The 18890-nt window shown below is 36.7% G+C and overlaps 1 protein-coding gene across 1 annotated transcript in view; it reads left to right on the forward strand.

The window, feature by feature from the left end:
- The window catches only part of LOC107564227 (serine/threonine-protein kinase mTOR), a 181439-nt gene that overhangs the window by 34278 nt on the left and 128271 nt on the right, over window positions 1–18890 (forward strand). Inside the window, exons 21-27 of the mRNA XM_016249242.1 lie at window positions 434–601; window positions 6903–7015; window positions 9189–9351; window positions 10159–10251; window positions 14562–14708; window positions 15679–15821; window positions 16596–16758. Coding sequence (XP_016104728.1) covers window positions 434–601; window positions 6903–7015; window positions 9189–9351; window positions 10159–10251; window positions 14562–14708; window positions 15679–15821; window positions 16596–16758 — 990 coding nt within the window. The remainder of the gene's footprint in view (window positions 1–433; window positions 602–6902; window positions 7016–9188; window positions 9352–10158; window positions 10252–14561; window positions 14709–15678; window positions 15822–16595; window positions 16759–18890) is intronic.

Here is an 18890-nt window from a genome sequence, read left to right on the forward strand (position 1 = left end):
ACAGTTGAACTTACGGTGCCATAACACTAAAATATATATTTATTGAATTATTTGTTACTGTTATTTGGTAATTAACTTACTTTAATTAGTTAGTGAATTTGTTTGTTGTATATAATGACAGAGAAAACCTGGGTGCTGCAAAATAAGATAATAACAGTATAATAACAACATATTATTATATGCAGCAATATATTGACATATTCAACACAATTTTCTATTGCACTTTGTTGAATGAATGCTAAAATGAACATTGTGTCAAACTGGATTAGTCAGACCACTAAATTGATAACTTGCTTCCTAAACCGTAATGAGCCAGTGAACTGGTATCATACATAATGTCTCTACTGAGTAGTTGTTTAATGAAGTATATGGAAGATGGAGTGGATCTTGGTCATGTAAGGAACACTGGGATACTGTGTTTTCTCTTCTGCAGGAATACTGGACTCCAAACAACCCAATGCAGAACACCATTATTTTGCTGATCGAGCAGATTGTGGTGGCTCTAGGCGGAGAATTCAAACTCTATCTGCCACAGCTCATCCCACATATGCTGCGGGTCTTCATGCACGATAACAGCCCTGGACGTAGCGTCACTATCAAGGTATATGCACACTCTGATACGAGTGTTAAAGTAGCACATCTAACACTTAAAACTCACTGCAGACTGGTCAAATGCAACAGCCATCATGAACCACCAACAATGTATGAAATGTAACTGAAATTGAATCCAAATTAATATAAATGTCTGTAGTAGGAAACAGAGGAAAACAAAGTTGAAAAAGAATGGAATAAAAGAAAAATAAACAGCTTCGGTGTGAAGCAGCAGTAAGTAAATAAACTGCATGCATCTAGGGTAACAGGCGTCAGTACAGGCTCAAATACCACTGGTACTACAGGGAAGAAAGAGCCGGTTTCATGTACGCAAACTTACTGAGTACAACTTCAACAATGACAAAGGCATTTTTATCACTGACTTAATGTTGAGATGGGCTGTTTTGCAAAATGGAAATACATTATAACAACAGTAAACAGTAGTCTCAAACACAAGTTGTATCCTTGTGGAAAACACCTTAATCACATTTAGCAGCACAGTGTTTTGAGCAACTTATGTTTCTCTTCTACTTTAAAGGCAGGGTGGGTGATTTGGTTCAAAAACATTTTTTGTTAAGCTTGTTGAAAGTCTCTTCACATCCCAATAGCAATCACTAAGTTAAGTGGTCAAAATTTATTTATATGTATATCGTCTGTGAAATGCGTAGGACCATAAAATGTTTGTCCAATCATATTCCTTGGTCAGAGGATTACGATAGACCATTCTAGGGCTGCCAAAAAAAATTGAATTTCGAATATTCGTCGAATTTTAAATATAAATCCACATTCGAATGCAGAAACGTTGCATTCGAATTTTAGGTGTGCATTAAGGAGGCAGCCTTATCAGTGGCGCACGAGATGCAATGACGATATAAGTGTCGTTGCATTATAATGTTTTTGTTAGCCTATCCATTTGAAGCCACTAGATGCGGCGCTGCTGTGTAGTTAATGACAAATATCGTGGAAAAAGAGAACATCAATGCGGAGAAGATCTTGTTTACGTCAAAACGTAAACCAAACCGTACACACAGAACACATACTGTATTTCGTGCATTTTCTAGAGAGACATCTATCACCGCTGCACTCACATCTCGCACAAAAGAGCCACATGTTTAGAAAGCCATGTACAATTAATGCAAGTTAACTTTGAAAAAACATATCTCGAGAATTATGGCGCGGGTTTTTCCCCATCCCATTGCAACTTGTGTTTTTAAATGAAAAATTTACTTTCGGCCCTTTGCATTAAACTATGCATACATACATACAGTGGGGAAAAAAAAGTATTTAGTCAGCCACCAATTGTGCAAGTTCTCCCACTTAAAAAGATGAGAGAGGCCTGTAATTTTCATCATAGGTATACCTCAACTATGAGAGACAAAATTAGAAAAAAAATCCAGAAAATCACATTGTAGGATTTTTAAAGAATTTAGCTATTCATACCCTACACTATCCCCTTAGAGATAGCTATCCCCTTAGAGATAGCTTAACACCTCTGTACGTACCTGCATTTGCCTTGTGCCTCTCTCTCTCTGGTGTTCCCACAAGTGTGCCAGTATGTCGCAGACATTCCACAGACATCCAGCCCTGCCAGCTCACGCCAGAAATCTTGCTTGTTTGTAGGTGACCAAATACTTATTTTACAGAGGAATTTACCAATTCTTTAAAAATCCTACAATGTGATTTTCTGGATTTTTTTTCTCATTTTGTCTCTCATAGTTGAGGTATACCTATGATGAAAATTACAGGCCTCTCATCTTTTTAAGTTGGAGAACTTGCACAATTGGTGGCTGACTAAATACTTTTTTGCCCCACTGTACATGATGCTGTTTTGTTTATAGCTGTTTAAGTAACTTAATTCATTATAATTGGTTTATAAACATTATTTTAAACATTATGCACTTTTTTCACAGATAGTCATGTTTTCTTATGCTTTGAATAAAAGTGCATTAGTAATATTTTGCTTGATGCGCCCTCTTGTAGCCTCAGGAGAGAAGCCAAAAGCTTTTCTTCACCCTAAGTGAAATTATGCATTATAAATTCGAATATAATTCGAATTTTGATAATATTTAAAGGCACAATATGTAATTTTCGCCACTAGAGGGCGCGTATTCAAAATAAACAGAGACAAAGGCGTAGTTTGATGACGCAGGGACTGAGTGTGGAATCATGGGAGTTGTGGTCTTCATCCCCACAGCCGATGCAATCCGACGGGACTCGGGCAGAAATCATGTTCATGGATGAGCTAATGAGTTATTAATGTAGTAAAATGAAGCAGGGGGCGGCTGAAAGCCGTTGAAGCGAAATGAGGCCGCTGAACGAGCGTGACACACATCTTGAAAGCATCGGAGCTTTTATTATGCCACAGCCGACCGCTTCCGCTTCTTCCGGTCGTGCGTATGTGGGGGAAAAAAGCAGCGCTGTTTTATCATACTAGATACATTTGAAAGTTCTGTTTTATTGCTACTCTGTGCGGTCGTCACCGGTCTATTAAAACGCACAACATATTAAAGCGTCTTTGGTGTTTCCATGTTTTCTACAAAACAAAACCAGAAATCGAGGGGTTATGACATCATTGGCAGGCGACACTATGAACACGGTCCGTGTCACTAGTTAAAATTGCTTATTTCTCTGGATTGAAACATTCTTTGAAACATTTGGGATAATGTAAGTACACAAGTCAGCAAAATATATAACACTGTTCTAGTGGTTTTTGGATATTTTAATAAAAAAAATCTTACATATTGTGCCTTTAAGTTAGAATACAAAATTTAAGTTTAGTAACAAAATAGCCTTTCCAAAATGGCCTACCCTACCTTTAGCTATTTCAGTCAAGTCACTAATGAAGGTTGCACTGCACAGCTTGAAAATGAATTGATAATGAATTTTGTTAATGTTTTGATCGATTGTTCTGATGGGGCTTCACGGAGCTGTTCGAACTTGGCAAAGAATTGTCCATGAAGCTGTTGCTGAAAAATTTAGATGCATTTAGAATCATTTTGAAACTGCATTGTGACAAAAATCAAATTGATTTTACAAGAGATAAAGAAGTGACAACGCAAATAGCCAATCAGATCGGTGCGCTGATAAGCCTTGTTGTTGTCTGTCTGTCAGACTTACTAAACTGTCTGTGACGTAAGCAGCATAAATAGGTGTTGTTATGATTCATGAAAGTCAGACTAGGTATCCAGAGATTCTAGTGAATGGAGTTTCATTTGTAAATTACCATAAGAGATCATGTGTGAACAGGACCTTTAGAAAAATACCAGTAAGTCAGTTCTGGCAGTTTTCTGGGACTATAACTTGTAACATTATCAGTAAATTACCATTATGATGCTATGTGTGAACAACTGATGTGAGTATATACGAGGTCTGGATGAGTTCACTTAATTTTGCTTTTGGCCAATCATAAAGTTTTGCCAAGAGCTGAGGAGATTACAGTGCTGTTTACAGTAATAATTTTAATTGTTTTTCTAAATTAACATATCCTAGATGGGCATCTTTGACCACTGTACTGTGTCTCGCTGTTAGATGAGTCACATCTCGAGACCCAGTCTTCTTTTCCATTCTTCAGCGTCTCTGTGTTGAATACTGTTGAGCAGCATCTCTCATTTGTAAAAGCAAAAATGCAGTCTGTGAGATCAGCCCCTTATATCTGTCACTCACAAGTAAAAAAACTAAAGCACTTCTCGTCATCTGGGTGTATGAAGAAAATGGCACAGTGTTTAAAGGTCATTTCTGTTGATGGACATCACAGAGTTTACCAATATTTTGGTTCTAATGTGTGAATGGTATTTTAGCAGTAAAAAGATAAAACACTGTTGCTTGTGCGAATAGCACATTTGTGACCCTGGACCACAAAACCAGTCTTAAGTGTCAATTTTTCGAAATTGAGATTTATACATCACATGGAAGCTGAATAAATAAGCTTTCCATTGATGTATGGTTTGTAAGGATAGGACAATATTTGGCTGAGATACAACTATTTGAAAATCTGGAATCTGAGGGTGCAAAAAAATCTAAATATTGAGAAAATCGCCTTTAAAGTTGTCCAAATGAAGTTCTTAGCAATGCATTTTACTAATCAAAAATGAAGTTTTTATATTTTTATGGTAGGACATTTACAAAATATCTTCATGGAAAATGATCTTTACTTAATATCCTAATGATTTTTGGCATAAAAGAAAAATCTATAATTTTGACCCGTACAATGTATTTTTGGCTATTGCTACAAATATGCCCCAGCTACTTAAAGGGATAGTTCACCCAAAAATGAAAATTGGATGTTTATCTGCTTACCCCCATTGCCATGCATTATACGACTGATAGACTGCAACGGTTGGAGTTAAAAATCATCAAATGTGTTCTACTGAAGAAACAAAGTCACCTACATCTTGGATGCCCTAGGGGTAAGCAGATAAACATAACATTTTCATTTTTGGGTGAACTACCCCTTTAAGTCTGGTTTTGTGCTCCAGGGTCACATATGTGTTTTTACCGGAAACGTTGATCTGGATATTTTACCGCAATTTACCAGATTCAATGTGTGAAAGAATCTCATGCCTGCTGTCTGTGTCACCTGTTTCACATTATTTTAGTATGTGTCGAGTTCACCTTCGGGTGTCAAATGATCTCATCTCATATAAAACCTTCTTACGCGCTCCTCTGACGAATTTAGGCTTCTGTCTGAATTTAGGTCATCTGATGATCTGTATTTCAGAACAGTTTTAGCATACATTCTTTTTTGCATTCACAGACTAGTGAATATTCACAGATTAAACAAATATAAAAAACTAATATAGCATTTGTCTTTTTGTTATTAGTAATCGAAAGGCAAAATCTTTCTCATTCACACTCATTATATGCATTTAATTTAAATGAGTGTTTGAATATATAATAAATAATTAATTCCATGAACCTTGCAAACATTAACAAATCCAGCTGTTAAATCCTCTGAAGTTTTGCATTTTGTGTAAGAATCTATGTAATCTATCTGTGGTGGTCCGTGTGAATTGGATGCGTAGAGAGTTGAATGATACTGTATGAGTATAGAAAATCGGTTGCCCTGGACAACAGTTTATTATTAATTTTAGATCCCTTAAAAAAAACATTTTATATATATATATATATATATATATATATATATATATATATATATATATATATATTATGCACAGAATGCCTCAGAGTCAGCCAGGTATTCCCTAAAAACATGTAATAAATCAAGCTAATTTGCAGCAAATTATATATATATATATATTTGTGTTCCTGGCCAGACTGTGACCTGTGAAAATCCTCCTTCACACTTCAAAAGAAAGTCTTCCCAGAGCTCCTCAATCATTAGACGTCTTCTCCGCCAGTCTACAGCCCCTGACAGATGTGTGTAGCTACTGGCCAAACCCACATATCCCACTCAAGTTATTCAGCCCTACAGCCACATGAGTCCTCTCTCTCTGGGGAACCCATAACCACCGTCTGCGTCACTGGGAGCACTGAGGTCACCCTGAAGGAGCTCTTAAACTGCCTGCCAGTTGTTGCAGGACAGATAAGAAAACAAAAGTCATTCACGTGAGCTGCTCTGTCTAGATTTTGACTGTGCTTCCCCAGAGCATCTAAAACAAATATGTTTAAGTGGCCACCTCGTAGCAATATTTCAGTTTTTTTTTTTCTTTCTTTTTTTTGTCATTTTGTATTATTGATTGCAGTTGGAAAAATATTCTTGAGTCACATTTCATATAAAAATAATACTAATTATTTTTTGCATAAATGAAGTCTGTTTTTAAGTACTATTGAAGTTTGTTTATTTATTTATATATATATATATATATATTTGCATTGTAGCATTCCAGTCACTTTATACATTTACTGCAAAGGAGAAAATAAGCCAAGTTTAAGTTGTGTGGGGTCTGTGACTAGCCCTCCACTAAACCTCACTCACTGCATTTTTTTGTTTCTAATGCATTCTACCTTTTCTTTTAGCTTTAGATGTATTCCTCTTTTCTAAGTCACTTTGGGTATCTTTATTTTTGTTCAGCTTTAATAATAAAAGGAGGCCAAGAAGATGAGTGTTTTTTTTATTTTTATGATTAATGTGTTCATTGCTATGTGCATGACTCTTCAAAAATGTGATCTTTTTTTCAATAACTCAATAATAAATCAATTTTCTATTATGTATTTATATACTGTGGATCACTGTGTGCCCGTTGCTATGCAATGGCTCTGATTCATTTAACAGGTTTTGGCGGAGATGTACTGTTTTTCTTGATGCACCACTTTCACAGTTTTCAGGCAAACTTCTTCCTTATGTCTCCTAGCTGCTCATGGCCATCCAGCTGTTTGGAGCTAACCTGGATGACTACCTCCACCTACTGCTGCCACCCGTAGTGAAACTGTTCGATGCCCCTGATGTCCCCCTGCAGGCCCGCAAGTCAGTATGAAAATCTTCTGCTCTGCTCAAGCTCCCTAAGAAATGCATTTCCTTTAAAACAAGTGTTATTCAAACCAGTGAAGTAGCGAAAGTAAACATTAACTGTGTATAGCTGAAGTACTTGGTATGATGTATGGATGACAGTTTTTACTTAATACTCTATACTTCTTATAAAAGAGTATTTTTGACTATATAGCTTTTGCTTGAAGTCAACATAAATCACCACTCACAACCTATTTTATTGCTGTAATATCACAAGTAAAACAGGATATATTAATTCAGAAAGAGAATGTAAGGTGACGGGTTGCTTTTATTTCTTAAGGAATTGATTGGAAACAGTGAAAATGGCTGTTCCTTATCAGAATGGAGCCACACTTGAATGAAACGGCTTTCTGAAATAAAACCTAAATATTTACAGTGCTGTGAAAATGTATTTGACCCAATCCTAATTTCTTCTGTTTTTTTCTGTATATTTCATATTAAATTGTTATAGATCTTTATAATGAAATACAGCATAGTTTTTTTTTAATGTATTGGGGTTTTTTTCTTCAAAAAGTTAGCCAACACCTATGTGAAAAAACGAATTGCCTCCTTAAACTTTAAATATGTTTGAGCCAACTTTAGCAGCATTAGCTGCAGTCAAACACTTCCGATCAGTCTTTCACAGCGCTGTGGCAGAATTTTGTCCCACTCTTCTTTACAGAACTGCTTTAGTTTGGTCTCATTGGAGGGATTTTTCAGCATGAACTGCCTGTTTAAGGTCCTGCCATAGCATCACTATTGGGTTTAATTGGGTCATGACTTTGACTAGGTCACTCCAAATCTTTATTTTTGCTTTTTTTGAGCCATTCAGAAGTGGACGTACTCCAATGCTTTGAATCTTTGTCTTGCTGCATTGTCTTGATTGCATGCTCTTTTAGGATTTTCTGATAGAGAGCAGAATCCATGTTTCCCTCAATTATTGCAAGTTACACAGGCCCTAAACCAGCAAAGCTTCCCCTCATCAGCACACTGCCACCACCATACATTCTCCCAAATCATTTGAGGTCATCAAGGTATGTTTTGGCAAAATTCAGATGAGCCATAATGAACAGTGACATTTATTGATGCAAGAGAGGCCTGCAGTTCTTTCCATGTTGTCTTTTGTGACTTCCTGGATGAGTCGTCGTTGTGCTCTTGGAGGAATTTTAGAAGGTCAGTCACTTCTGGGAAGGTTTTTTTCCAATTGAAGATAATGAACAGGACTGGCAATAGTCAGGTCTGGTCTAGTCCAGCTGAACAGATACTGCAAATACATTTTCACCCAGGTACAGTTGGTATTGGATAACTTTTTGCAATAAATATTTATATAATTTTAAACTGTATTTTGTGTGTTCTTAGGTTGACTTTGTCTGTCTTATGTTTTCATTTCTGAAACAATTCAGTATGATATACACAAAATATACAGTTCATAGCACTTTAATTTTCTGTTAGTGTTTATTAGCAGTTGAAAGGGGAATTTTGTTTTTCCATTCATAAAAATTGTTTCAGAGATTGTTTGTTTGTTTTTGGAATAATGTGAATGAACAACTAAGGAACAATGAAATCAAGAACATATTAAGATGGGTTCAATTTTGAGTTCACATTTACTTGAAGAGTAAGCGTAGGTCAGGTGAGGTAGTGAAATTGTTTTCGCAGCAGTGGTAAAGATGGATGTGAACAGGTAACCCCAGACTCTATGAAGACAGGATCACATTAACACAGCGGCTTTGGCCAGCTGTTACTCTGTCATTACTCTCAGCGAAACCTTTTTAACAGACAAGAATCTGTGTTTGATCCCTATTGTTTTACTGATAAAGTGTTGAGCTGAGTTTAAGAAAGAATTTTCAAGAGAAAGGTAGACATGGATTGTAATTTATTAATGTGTTTGAGTTTGTTGGCTGTGCAGATGTGTTTCTTGGGAAACTCAGTAAATACAGTCAGACTGTGTCTACTCTACTGATTCAAATGTTTTTTGAAAGCTATTAATATACCAAAGCCAAATAATTATATTAGCAATAAAATTAACACTAAAAAAGTGGAGAAAAAAAATCTATAAGAAGTTCTGTAAGAACTGGCCGATATTATCAGTCTACTGTCACCAATACATGTTTTATTCACATTTATTTATTTATTTTTTTGTGTGTGTGTTCAGGGTTGCCTTGGAGACTTTAGATCGCCTGACTGAGTCATTGGACTTCACGGATTATGCCTCCAGAATTATTCACCCCATTGTGCGCGCTCTCGACGTTACTCCAGAGCTGCGAAACACATCCATGGACACACTGTCCTCACTGGTCTTTCAACTTGGCAAAAAGGTACAAGCTCAAAGCCTAGTTTAAATATTGTAGTATGATCTGAAAGTTTAGTCAAAATAGTTTAATAGCTTTTTGAAAATAATTCCCATAATTTGATGTCATGAACTTGTGGTCTGGAGTAACTGCCTAGTGTCTCTCTCTAATGCACAAAAAGGCTTCCAATCAGAGAGAGGGATGAAAAAAACCCTCCTAAAACCCTCTTAGAATTACCACTCAACATGTTGCCATCATGAGCACCAGACACAAGTTCTGATTCCTTTGATCACTGCAGGCCACAATCATCAGTTTCCTGTGTTTAGAGGAGCAACACTTTATTTGTGTACTTACTAGTTGATGGGGTTTAGTCACATGTACACACATGTGCACGCATTCACTCCCAGCACTCAAAAGCATTTTATTCTACTGCATGGAATCAAAATAATCATTACAGTATGCTTGTTTTGCTCCTCATAGAGAATGTCAGAAGTACTTATACTAAATTGATATTAAAATAAAAAGAAGTAATGATACTAATGTCTACAATATTAGTACTAAGTACTGACTTAATTCGCTACACGTGCTGTATCTGACTGACTTTTTTTCTTTTTGCTTTTGTTACTGATATAAAAAAAAAACATGAAGCAGTGTTTTCTTAATTGAGAAGTACTTGAAGGCTAGATGTAATTGCTTTAATTTCATTAATATTCATATACATTTTTTTACTTTTTAAATAAAGTTGTTTGTTTAATATCATAATAGATTTTTGCTGTGTTGTGAAAGTTACTATTCATATGAAAAAGAATATGTCTGCATATTTCTCTTTCACAGTACCAGATCTTTATCCCTATGGTGAACAAAGTGATGTTAAAACACCGCATCAATCACCAGCGCTACGATGTTCTCATCTGTCGAATCGTCAAGGTCAGCATCCCGCCCTCTCCATGCCTGCATGCATAATGTTTCTTTGCAAAATCATAATTTTTCCACATAGACTAGGTCCCTGATGGCAATTCAGTCCAGTTTGTGTTAGAGGAGCTTGTCTGAAACAAACCACCTCTTGTGTTCTGGTGGAGAAGCCTGCCTCTGTTTCCTGCATTTGGCCCCCTGTGTGAACCACCACTCATTCTTTGCTAGTGAACCCAGACTTCCTGTTTCAACACATGGTCTCTTGGCATCCAAAACTAATCTTGTCTTTGTTTTTGTCATGCATAATATTTCCTATTGACATTGAATTACCGACACGTAATGCTGGTGTAAAGAAAAGTTTCTTGCCCCTCTTTTGAAGAAGAAATGATTTATTTAGAAATGTACATGTTTGTGCCCCCTTTCGGCAATAAAACCTAAATATTTGGTGTCCCATAATTAAAAAAAAGATGCTGTTGATATGCTTGAAATGTTTGATATGTCAAATAAGTATAGCATAAAGCTGTTTGTTTGTATATCCAATTTATTGTATAAAATATTTGTTAATTATTAACTCGTAGGTACCAAAACTTAATATTTAACCTTAACACAGGGTAATTCTGTTAAACCTTATTTTATGCATTTTAAAGGGGTGGTTGACTGTTTTTTTTTTCTAGGCTTGATTGTGTTTATGGGGTGCAAACTAACATGTGTTAATGCTTCGTTTGAAAAAAACGCATTATTTTTCACATAATTGACCTTTATTCCACACCGCTCTGTCCCTTCTCCTCTAAACACGCTGATCATTTCCTGCTCCTATGAAGCCCCTCCCTCAGAAATAGGCGATGGGCTCTGAATTGTTAGCTGGTCCAGTGTGTTGTGATTGGCTAAATCGCCTCTAGTGCACGTCTAAACGTCCCGCCCATTACCTCAGTGGCATGTGCTCCAGTTGTATTGTAAACAATGCGTTAATATCGCTTATCAATTTGAGCCGATTGAGACCCAGAGAATATTATTGAAGAGGATTGTGCAGAACCTGTGCAAGTACGGCTTTTAATGGTATGTTTTTTGTTTGTTGTTGTCTCATACTTTTAAATATGCTGTTATTTGTAAATGCTACTGCTTATGTTAGCTTTTAATATACGGTTTTATCCTGATTAAAGCTTTAATACAGTACGGCAACTGCACGCGCATCCATGTTTAATGCTTCTCATAGCTATGTGAAAATAAGTGTATAATTGGAACAGTTCATTGTTGGAGCTGAGCTGAATGAGAGAGAGAGAGATGCAGAGCATGTGCAGAGCAGGGGGACGCGAGGAACTATATTAAGAACCGCTGCTTTAGAACATTCATTTTGAAACTCGTGAATCCATTAGAATCATTAGAAGACAGAATTGCGATTCATATATGAATATATTTTTACGTGCACCCATAGTTTTCTCTTGCCACTAGAAGGCAAGCCTGCAACTATTAGCTGAAAAAGCGCAACGGCTAAAGCTAACGCTTCCGGTCTGGCAGTAAGTGGGAAAGGAGACCAGTGGCCGTTTTTTTTTTATGGACTTCAATGGAGGAGAGACTTCACTACGATGAATAAACAGCTTTTTTAGAGGAAATGGCTTATCATTTAATGAATCGACAGCCTATCTGCTAATCTTCAACATGTTTTACACTAAACACTACTTTTGGATTGTACTATTTTTAGAGTTTACCATGAAAAAAATGCTGGTTTATAAGAGAAGTCACTGACTTTTTGCGACAGTTGGGATTCAGCTTACGGCACTTCTCATTCATTCCTATGGGATCTGTAAATGGCGATTGAGTGTCGTACAACTCTGACTGAAATTCAATGACGTCAAGGCTGTATTGTGATTGGTTATTAAAGGACACGTGATCCAAGTTAGCCGTTACGCTTTCTCCAATAGTAAGTAATACAGACCCTCTCATCTCCCTATAGTAAGATAATCTCTGGCCTCGCCCCTTTTGTTACATGTTCCCAGGGGCTGGGTTTATCTGGGTTTGTGACGTCACAAACCCGGGAAGTAATTCTTGTAGTCCCTACGAGCCGTTTCTGTAGGCATTAAACTGCCAGAATTTTAAAAGACGATATCTCCGTTTGCATTGAATTTTCAGCGTCGTAACTTTGCAGATATTGTTTAAACTCATACAGCAACATTACACACTACCTAACGTTAAAAAAGTGAAATCGCAATCAACCACTCCTTTAATGGGGTCATATGATGCTATTTTCAAAGCTCATTATTTTGTGTATTGGGTGTAATAGAATGTTAGCATGCTTTAATGTTCAAAAAATGCATAATTTTTCACATACTGTTCATTATTGCAGATCCTCTATGCACAATGTTTCTAAACTGCATCGATTTCTACAAAGCCCCTCCTTCGAAAAGCGCTGTGTGCTCTGATTGGCCAGCTGACCCATTGCATCGTGATTGGCCGAACATCTCAAGCGCGTGTCGGAAATGTAACGCCCCTTACCATAATCGTGAGTTTTAGCTTCTGAAGCAATTATAAGAATAGTTAATAATCTCGGCAGTTTTACTATATCACAACGGACTCTACTTGAGCGTCCTGTGTGAAGCAGAATACGTTATGAATCATGTCTTTGTGCCGCCAGTTATATTCAGAGAACAAACTACGTTTGTAAACATAAATCCATCTCTGTCTGCACTTGTGATCGTAACAAACAATATGCATTAATCTACACTTCACCGAACTCTGCATTTGAACAGTCAATAGCAAATTATAAAACATACTTACGGGTTCTGATTCAGAAGCGGCAGATTGTCCGAAAACAAAGTTGCAATTTCTCAATTTTTTAGAAACAGCCTTTCTGCACAGCCGGCCTTGTGCTCTCCCAGGTTCAGGAAACTGCTGACTCCTAATTGCGTCCACTTTTGGAAGGCCAAAAAAAGTGCTTTTGCTTCCGCGTAGAAACACAAAGCGTCTCCACGGCATGGCGGCAACAACAGTACTGTGATACCTGAAGCCACGACTTCTTGCTTTGCGTATCCATTTGGGTGGTATTATGCAAATATTTCCACATAGTAATTTAGACATGTGAGAGAGAATTCAATCGAGGCGTTTTCGGCCGGTCTGGATCAGCCTTCTCTTTTAGATAGAAAAATTCCTTTTGTGGGAGACTTTGAGCTTTGTAACTTTGTAGACTTATACATGCACAAACAGCTACAAAACACACTAAAGTAAAAGGAAAATGTGCAAACGCATCATATGACCTCTTTAACAACCTGTCATTAAAATTATTTTTAAAAATTACCAAACTATTTTTTTCTCTTTAATTTATTGTAAGCATGTTTATCAACAAACTAACATTTGGTCCCAAAGGAGACTTAATTCAGGCTAAATTTGCAGTCAGCTTACTTGCAACTCTTTTTTTCTAGTGGTCTACACTGTGCATACAAAAGACTTTTTGTTAAAAAAAAAACAACAAAAAAACTTTTACTTATTTATGTCTCCTATCTGTGGAAAGTATTGGCATATTTTGGAGCCCTTTTTCAAGTGCCTGCATGTTTTTTCAACGTGAGCACAAGAATTGATGAAGTGTGTGTGTGTGTGTGTGTGTGAGAGAGAGAGAGAGAGTGAGTGAGTGAGTGAGTGAGTGAGTGAGTGCTTCTTGCTTTGCGTATCCATTTGGGTGGTATTATGCAAATATTTCCACATAGTAATTTAGACATGTGAGAGAGAATTCAATCGAGGCGTTTTCGGCCGGTCTGGATCAGCCTTCTCTTTTAGATAGAAAAATTCCTTTTGTGGGAGACTTTGAGCTTTGTAACTTTGTAGACTTATACATGCACAAACAGCTACAAAACACACTAAAGTAAAAGGAAAATGTGCAAACGCATCATATGACCTCTTTAACAACCTGTCATTAAAATTATTTTTAAAAATTACCAAACTATTTTTTTCTCTTTAATTTATTGTAAGCATGTTTATCAACAAACTAACATTTGGTCCCAAAGGAGACTTAATTCAGGCTAAATTTGCAGTCAGCTTACTTGCAACTCTTTTTTTCTAGTGGTCTACACTGTGCATACAAAAGACTTTTTGTTAAAAAAAAAACAACAAAAAAAACTTTTACTTATTTATGTCTCCTATCTGTGGAAAGTATTGGCATATTTTGGAGCCCTTTTTCAAGTGCCTGCATGTTTTTTCAACGTGAGCACAAGAATTGATGAAGTGTGTGTGTGTGTGTGTGTGTGTGTGTGAGAGAGAGAGAGAGAGTGAGTGAGTGAGTGAGTGAGTGAGTGTGTGTGTGTGTGTTGTCTTTGTTAACCTGTGTGTCTCATTTTTAGGGCTATACTTTGGCAGAAGAGGAAGAGGACCCTCTGATATTTCAGCATAGACAATTACGTGGTAATCAAAGTGACACTCTGGTTAGTGGCCCGGTCGAATCGGGACCTATGAAGAAACTGCACGTCAGCACAACTGCTCTACAAAAGGTTTGTAGAATGACATGTATCCTTCATAACTTCACATTCCCATGTTGGAGGGTTTGTGGTTAACATTTGCATGTGCCAATAATAGTTTGGTATTAAAGGAATGCCCACACAAGTATGTAGATATTGAAGCAGACCGATCTTTCTATTAATATTAGACATCCCGATCCCCCCCAAAAAATCAGCTTCAGCTCCACGTTTGCAAATCAGTATATAACACCTAGTTTATGATATCTCCATCCACAACATATTCTTTTTTTTCATCTTTTTAAAAAATAAAAAAAATGGTGTTGTGTGTGGTGTAATGGTCGAATGAGCTCATTTATCACATCTTGAAATGTTTAAATAAAATCTCACTGTTCATAAAAAGATTTTCGAATTGTTCCTAAGTTTGAAAAAAATTTGAAACTTCCAGAATAACAGATAATAATAATAATAGAATAATATAATTTTTCTGTTTTGTTTGATTTGAGCCATAGCTGCATCTGTCTTCACCACCACACTAGATCATCCTGTTCAGACAGAGATTATATTCACGTGTCCTGTGGGCACACTGCTGAAGGGATTGTCTGTTCTCTGTGATTTGTGAAGATGTCATAATGATTCACAGGTGTTGCCTGAGAGGTCTTTCCACTCTTTTCTCCAACATTGCCTTCATCATTCAATTATCTGTTGCCTAAATATTGAACATTCATTCAGGAGTGGACTCGACGGCCTTGAGTGTTATGGCTTTTGTCTTCCTTTTTTAAATAAAACACACAAAGGTGTCTTAATGTTAATTTTAGTTTATATATATATATATATATATATATACAGTATATATTTATATATATATGCCATTAGCTTAGCATACTAACATCAATTATTGAAATCAGTTATGACAAATCTTTGTGTATTAGACGGCGAGCTTACTTAAACCGATCTCACATGCCTCTTTTTGTCTGTTTATTAGTCCTGTTTCTGCTGATTGCAGGCATGGGGTGCAGCCAGGAAGGTCTCCAAAGATGACTGGCTGGAGTGGTTAAGACGTCTTAGTGTGGTCTTGCTAAAAGAATCATCTTCACCTGCCCTGCGCTCCTGCTGGTCTCTGGCGCAGACGTATATACCACTCGCTAGGTAAACTTTACCTCCTCTGCCTCTGTTTCTCTGTTGAAGTGTCATTTCAGAAACCCATCAGTTTAATAGAGATGTGTCAGTGATTGCCCACATTTTCAGTACCCTTAATTCTGAGAGTATGTTCCCAGTCAATTTCTCCAAAGAATTTTTCCAATAAAAAATTCAAAGACATGAACCAAGCTAACCATCTCCAAGTTTAAACCAAATTTCATAAACTTTTAATTAACATTAAGAAACACAAAAATTGAAAAAGTCAGAAAGCCCAAAAAATATTAGAAAATAAATAATTATAATATAACTTATAAGCAAAAACCTTGTAACATGATTTGATGTCTGATTAAAGTCTGTTTTACATTGCAGTCTGCATTGGCCAAGAACAGCTAACTTGGGCCAGTGTTAATTTCGTTGACAAATAATGTTCGTCATAGTTTTCATCAGAGACATTTTTCACAGACAAGAACAACATCAACAAAAAAAAAAAACAGTTTTGAATGGCAAAAACGATGACAAAAAACCTTTTAACAAATAAAAACAAAACGAAAATGTTAATTTGTTTTAAAAGTGTTCACGTAAGTCAGTTGACAACAGTTGGGAGAATATCAAACGTGTATCATTGTATTGGATCCATGCATTAGATCTTAAAGCGACAACATCCTATATACCTGTGTCCTTAATATTAGTCAAACAACAAAAGAAAATTACACAGAAAAAGAAAATTAACAGACATGACATAATGCAAAATGATTGAAGCCGTATGTTCTCTCTTCTCTGTAGGGATCTTTTTAATGCTGCATTCTTATCATGCTGGTCAGAGCTCAGTGAAGATCAGCAGGATGAACTGATACGCAGTATTGAGCTTGCTCTGACTTCTCAGGATATCGCTGAGGTCACACAGACGCTGCTTAATCTTGCAGAATTCATGGAGCACAGTGATAAGGTCAGTAATGAAGTCTATAGACATTTGACATAATGTCAGGTCCATAATCAGGTCATAATTTCAAGTTTGTTCAAATCAAATCAGGAGAGGAAAGTATTGAATTTTCACTGGTTTTATGTCTGTATCCTATCTAGTGGTCGGCCGATATTTGCCATTTTTCAAATATCGGCATTGGCCGATAAGTTTTTCTTTTTGGACGATGCTTTCGAGGCGGGACTTTTATTTTGACGCCACTGAGAACTAGAGCCCGACCGATATGGGTTTTTCGGGGCCGATACCGATATTAGGGAGTTTAAAAAATATATTATTTTTGTATATTATACTTTCCCATTCAAGGATCCAAACATTTGACTGGTACTATATATAGAATACAGTATATACATAAACAGAATATATATACATAAACACATTTTTTGCAATGATCACTCAAATGTGGTGATCAAACACTTATAATGACGTGACAAAGATACGTAATGGAGGCAGGGCATTTAACAATTTAACAGTAAACTTTATTATCCAAAATGAGTCTGACATCAGTGCACTGAACAGTAAAGTTGAAGTTTATTCAACTTTAATTCAATTCAATTCCATTCAACCAGGGCCGGAGTGGGAGTCATTTTCAGCCGTGGAGTTTCATGCCTTAGAGCGGCCCACTTTAGTTCACGACTGACTATAGCTATTACAATAATGTAATTAAAACTTCAGAAGGATATAAGTCTGCAATAGCGCACTGTTCTCTACAGACTTGTTATTCATTATATTTTTCTACAGCTTTGTTTTTTTATTATTATTATTATTATTTTACTGGCCTTTTCAGCGCCGCATTTGCACTTTCTATTATACATTTTTTTATCTATTTTTTGCTCACATATCTCCAACAAAATATTTGTAGGCCTACTGTACCATGTCTGCCTGCAGTTAAAAACTTATCAGAAATAATCACATTTGTTTTGCTTAACCTATATTCTAGAAAGAATTTTAATGTCATACAAAAAAAAAAAAGTAATCGGCCTGAGTAAATTGTACCATTATAAAATCGTGACAGCACAATAGTATAGTAATTTAGGAGGTGAAAATACTGTGAAACAAATTGCGTACAAATGGCAAGAAATTTGAAAGCATAACAGCTGAACGTTTATGAAACGTCTATGTACTTAAATTGTTTTAACTAAAATGGCTATTATTGTAACCATATAGCCTATGAATGAATGAAAATGGATATTTTTCAATTAAAGAAAACTTGTGGGCTGAGTGTGGGCTGCTTCTGGTGCTTGAATTTCTACTTCAATAAAATAAGGTCCAAGTTTAAGAATGCGCTAGAAGTTACATTTTTAAAATATATTTTCTTCTCTATTTAACAGCCTTAACTTGCAATAGTGAAAGACGTCTCCCCTCAGGTAGATTAAATGTTTTCCTGCCTTGGTAAATGTTGGGCTCATGATCAATAAATTGCATTCGCCCAAACTGATTTGCCAAAAATCAAATCGCGGATGTAAGCGCAAGTCCTGCTCGCTGTGAAACAGGAGCAGCCGGCAGAGGATTCCGCCTGGTCAAAGCCTTCATCACACGGCTACGTTCACAAATAAAACAATATTTTGCGCGTAAATAATGATATATTATCAATTGAGAATTTGTTATTCATATGGTCTGGTGACCACCATATATGGCGTATGCCTGCAAATACGGGACAAACTGTGTTATAGCTTTCATACGGGACGCTTCTTTGATGCCTTAAAATACGGGCATACTTATTTCAACCCCATAGCAGTGGCATGACAGTACGTTACCTGCCCTCACGGCCAAAAAAAACAAAACAGACCGGCTCCTGGTGCTCCCGATTAGCCAATCCGGGCCTGCAACTTTATTCCTTTAAAGTGTATTTCACTTCGGAACATTCATTCACGTATTTGCGCTACCGTCTTCACACACAGACGAACTTCTGCCTGAAGAACAGACCTCCTTACTGAAGTGAAAGTGTTGACTGGTGTCATTATCTCACGAACACGCAGGCGGATCTCCACCGAATTAGGGGGATCCCTTCAGCTTGAGGAGCCCTCTCGAACGCGCGTTGGTAGCCCCCCGGGATTGCTTGATCGGTCGGCGCCGGACCGTGAATTTAACCACCCGTAACT

This window comes from Sinocyclocheilus grahami, unplaced genomic scaffold, assembly GCF_001515645.1.
Source record: "Sinocyclocheilus grahami isolate Dianchi unplaced genomic scaffold, SAMN03320097.WGS_v1.1 scaffold917.1, whole genome shotgun sequence".
Classification (NCBI taxonomy): Eukaryota; Metazoa; Chordata; class Actinopteri; order Cypriniformes; family Cyprinidae; genus Sinocyclocheilus; species Sinocyclocheilus grahami.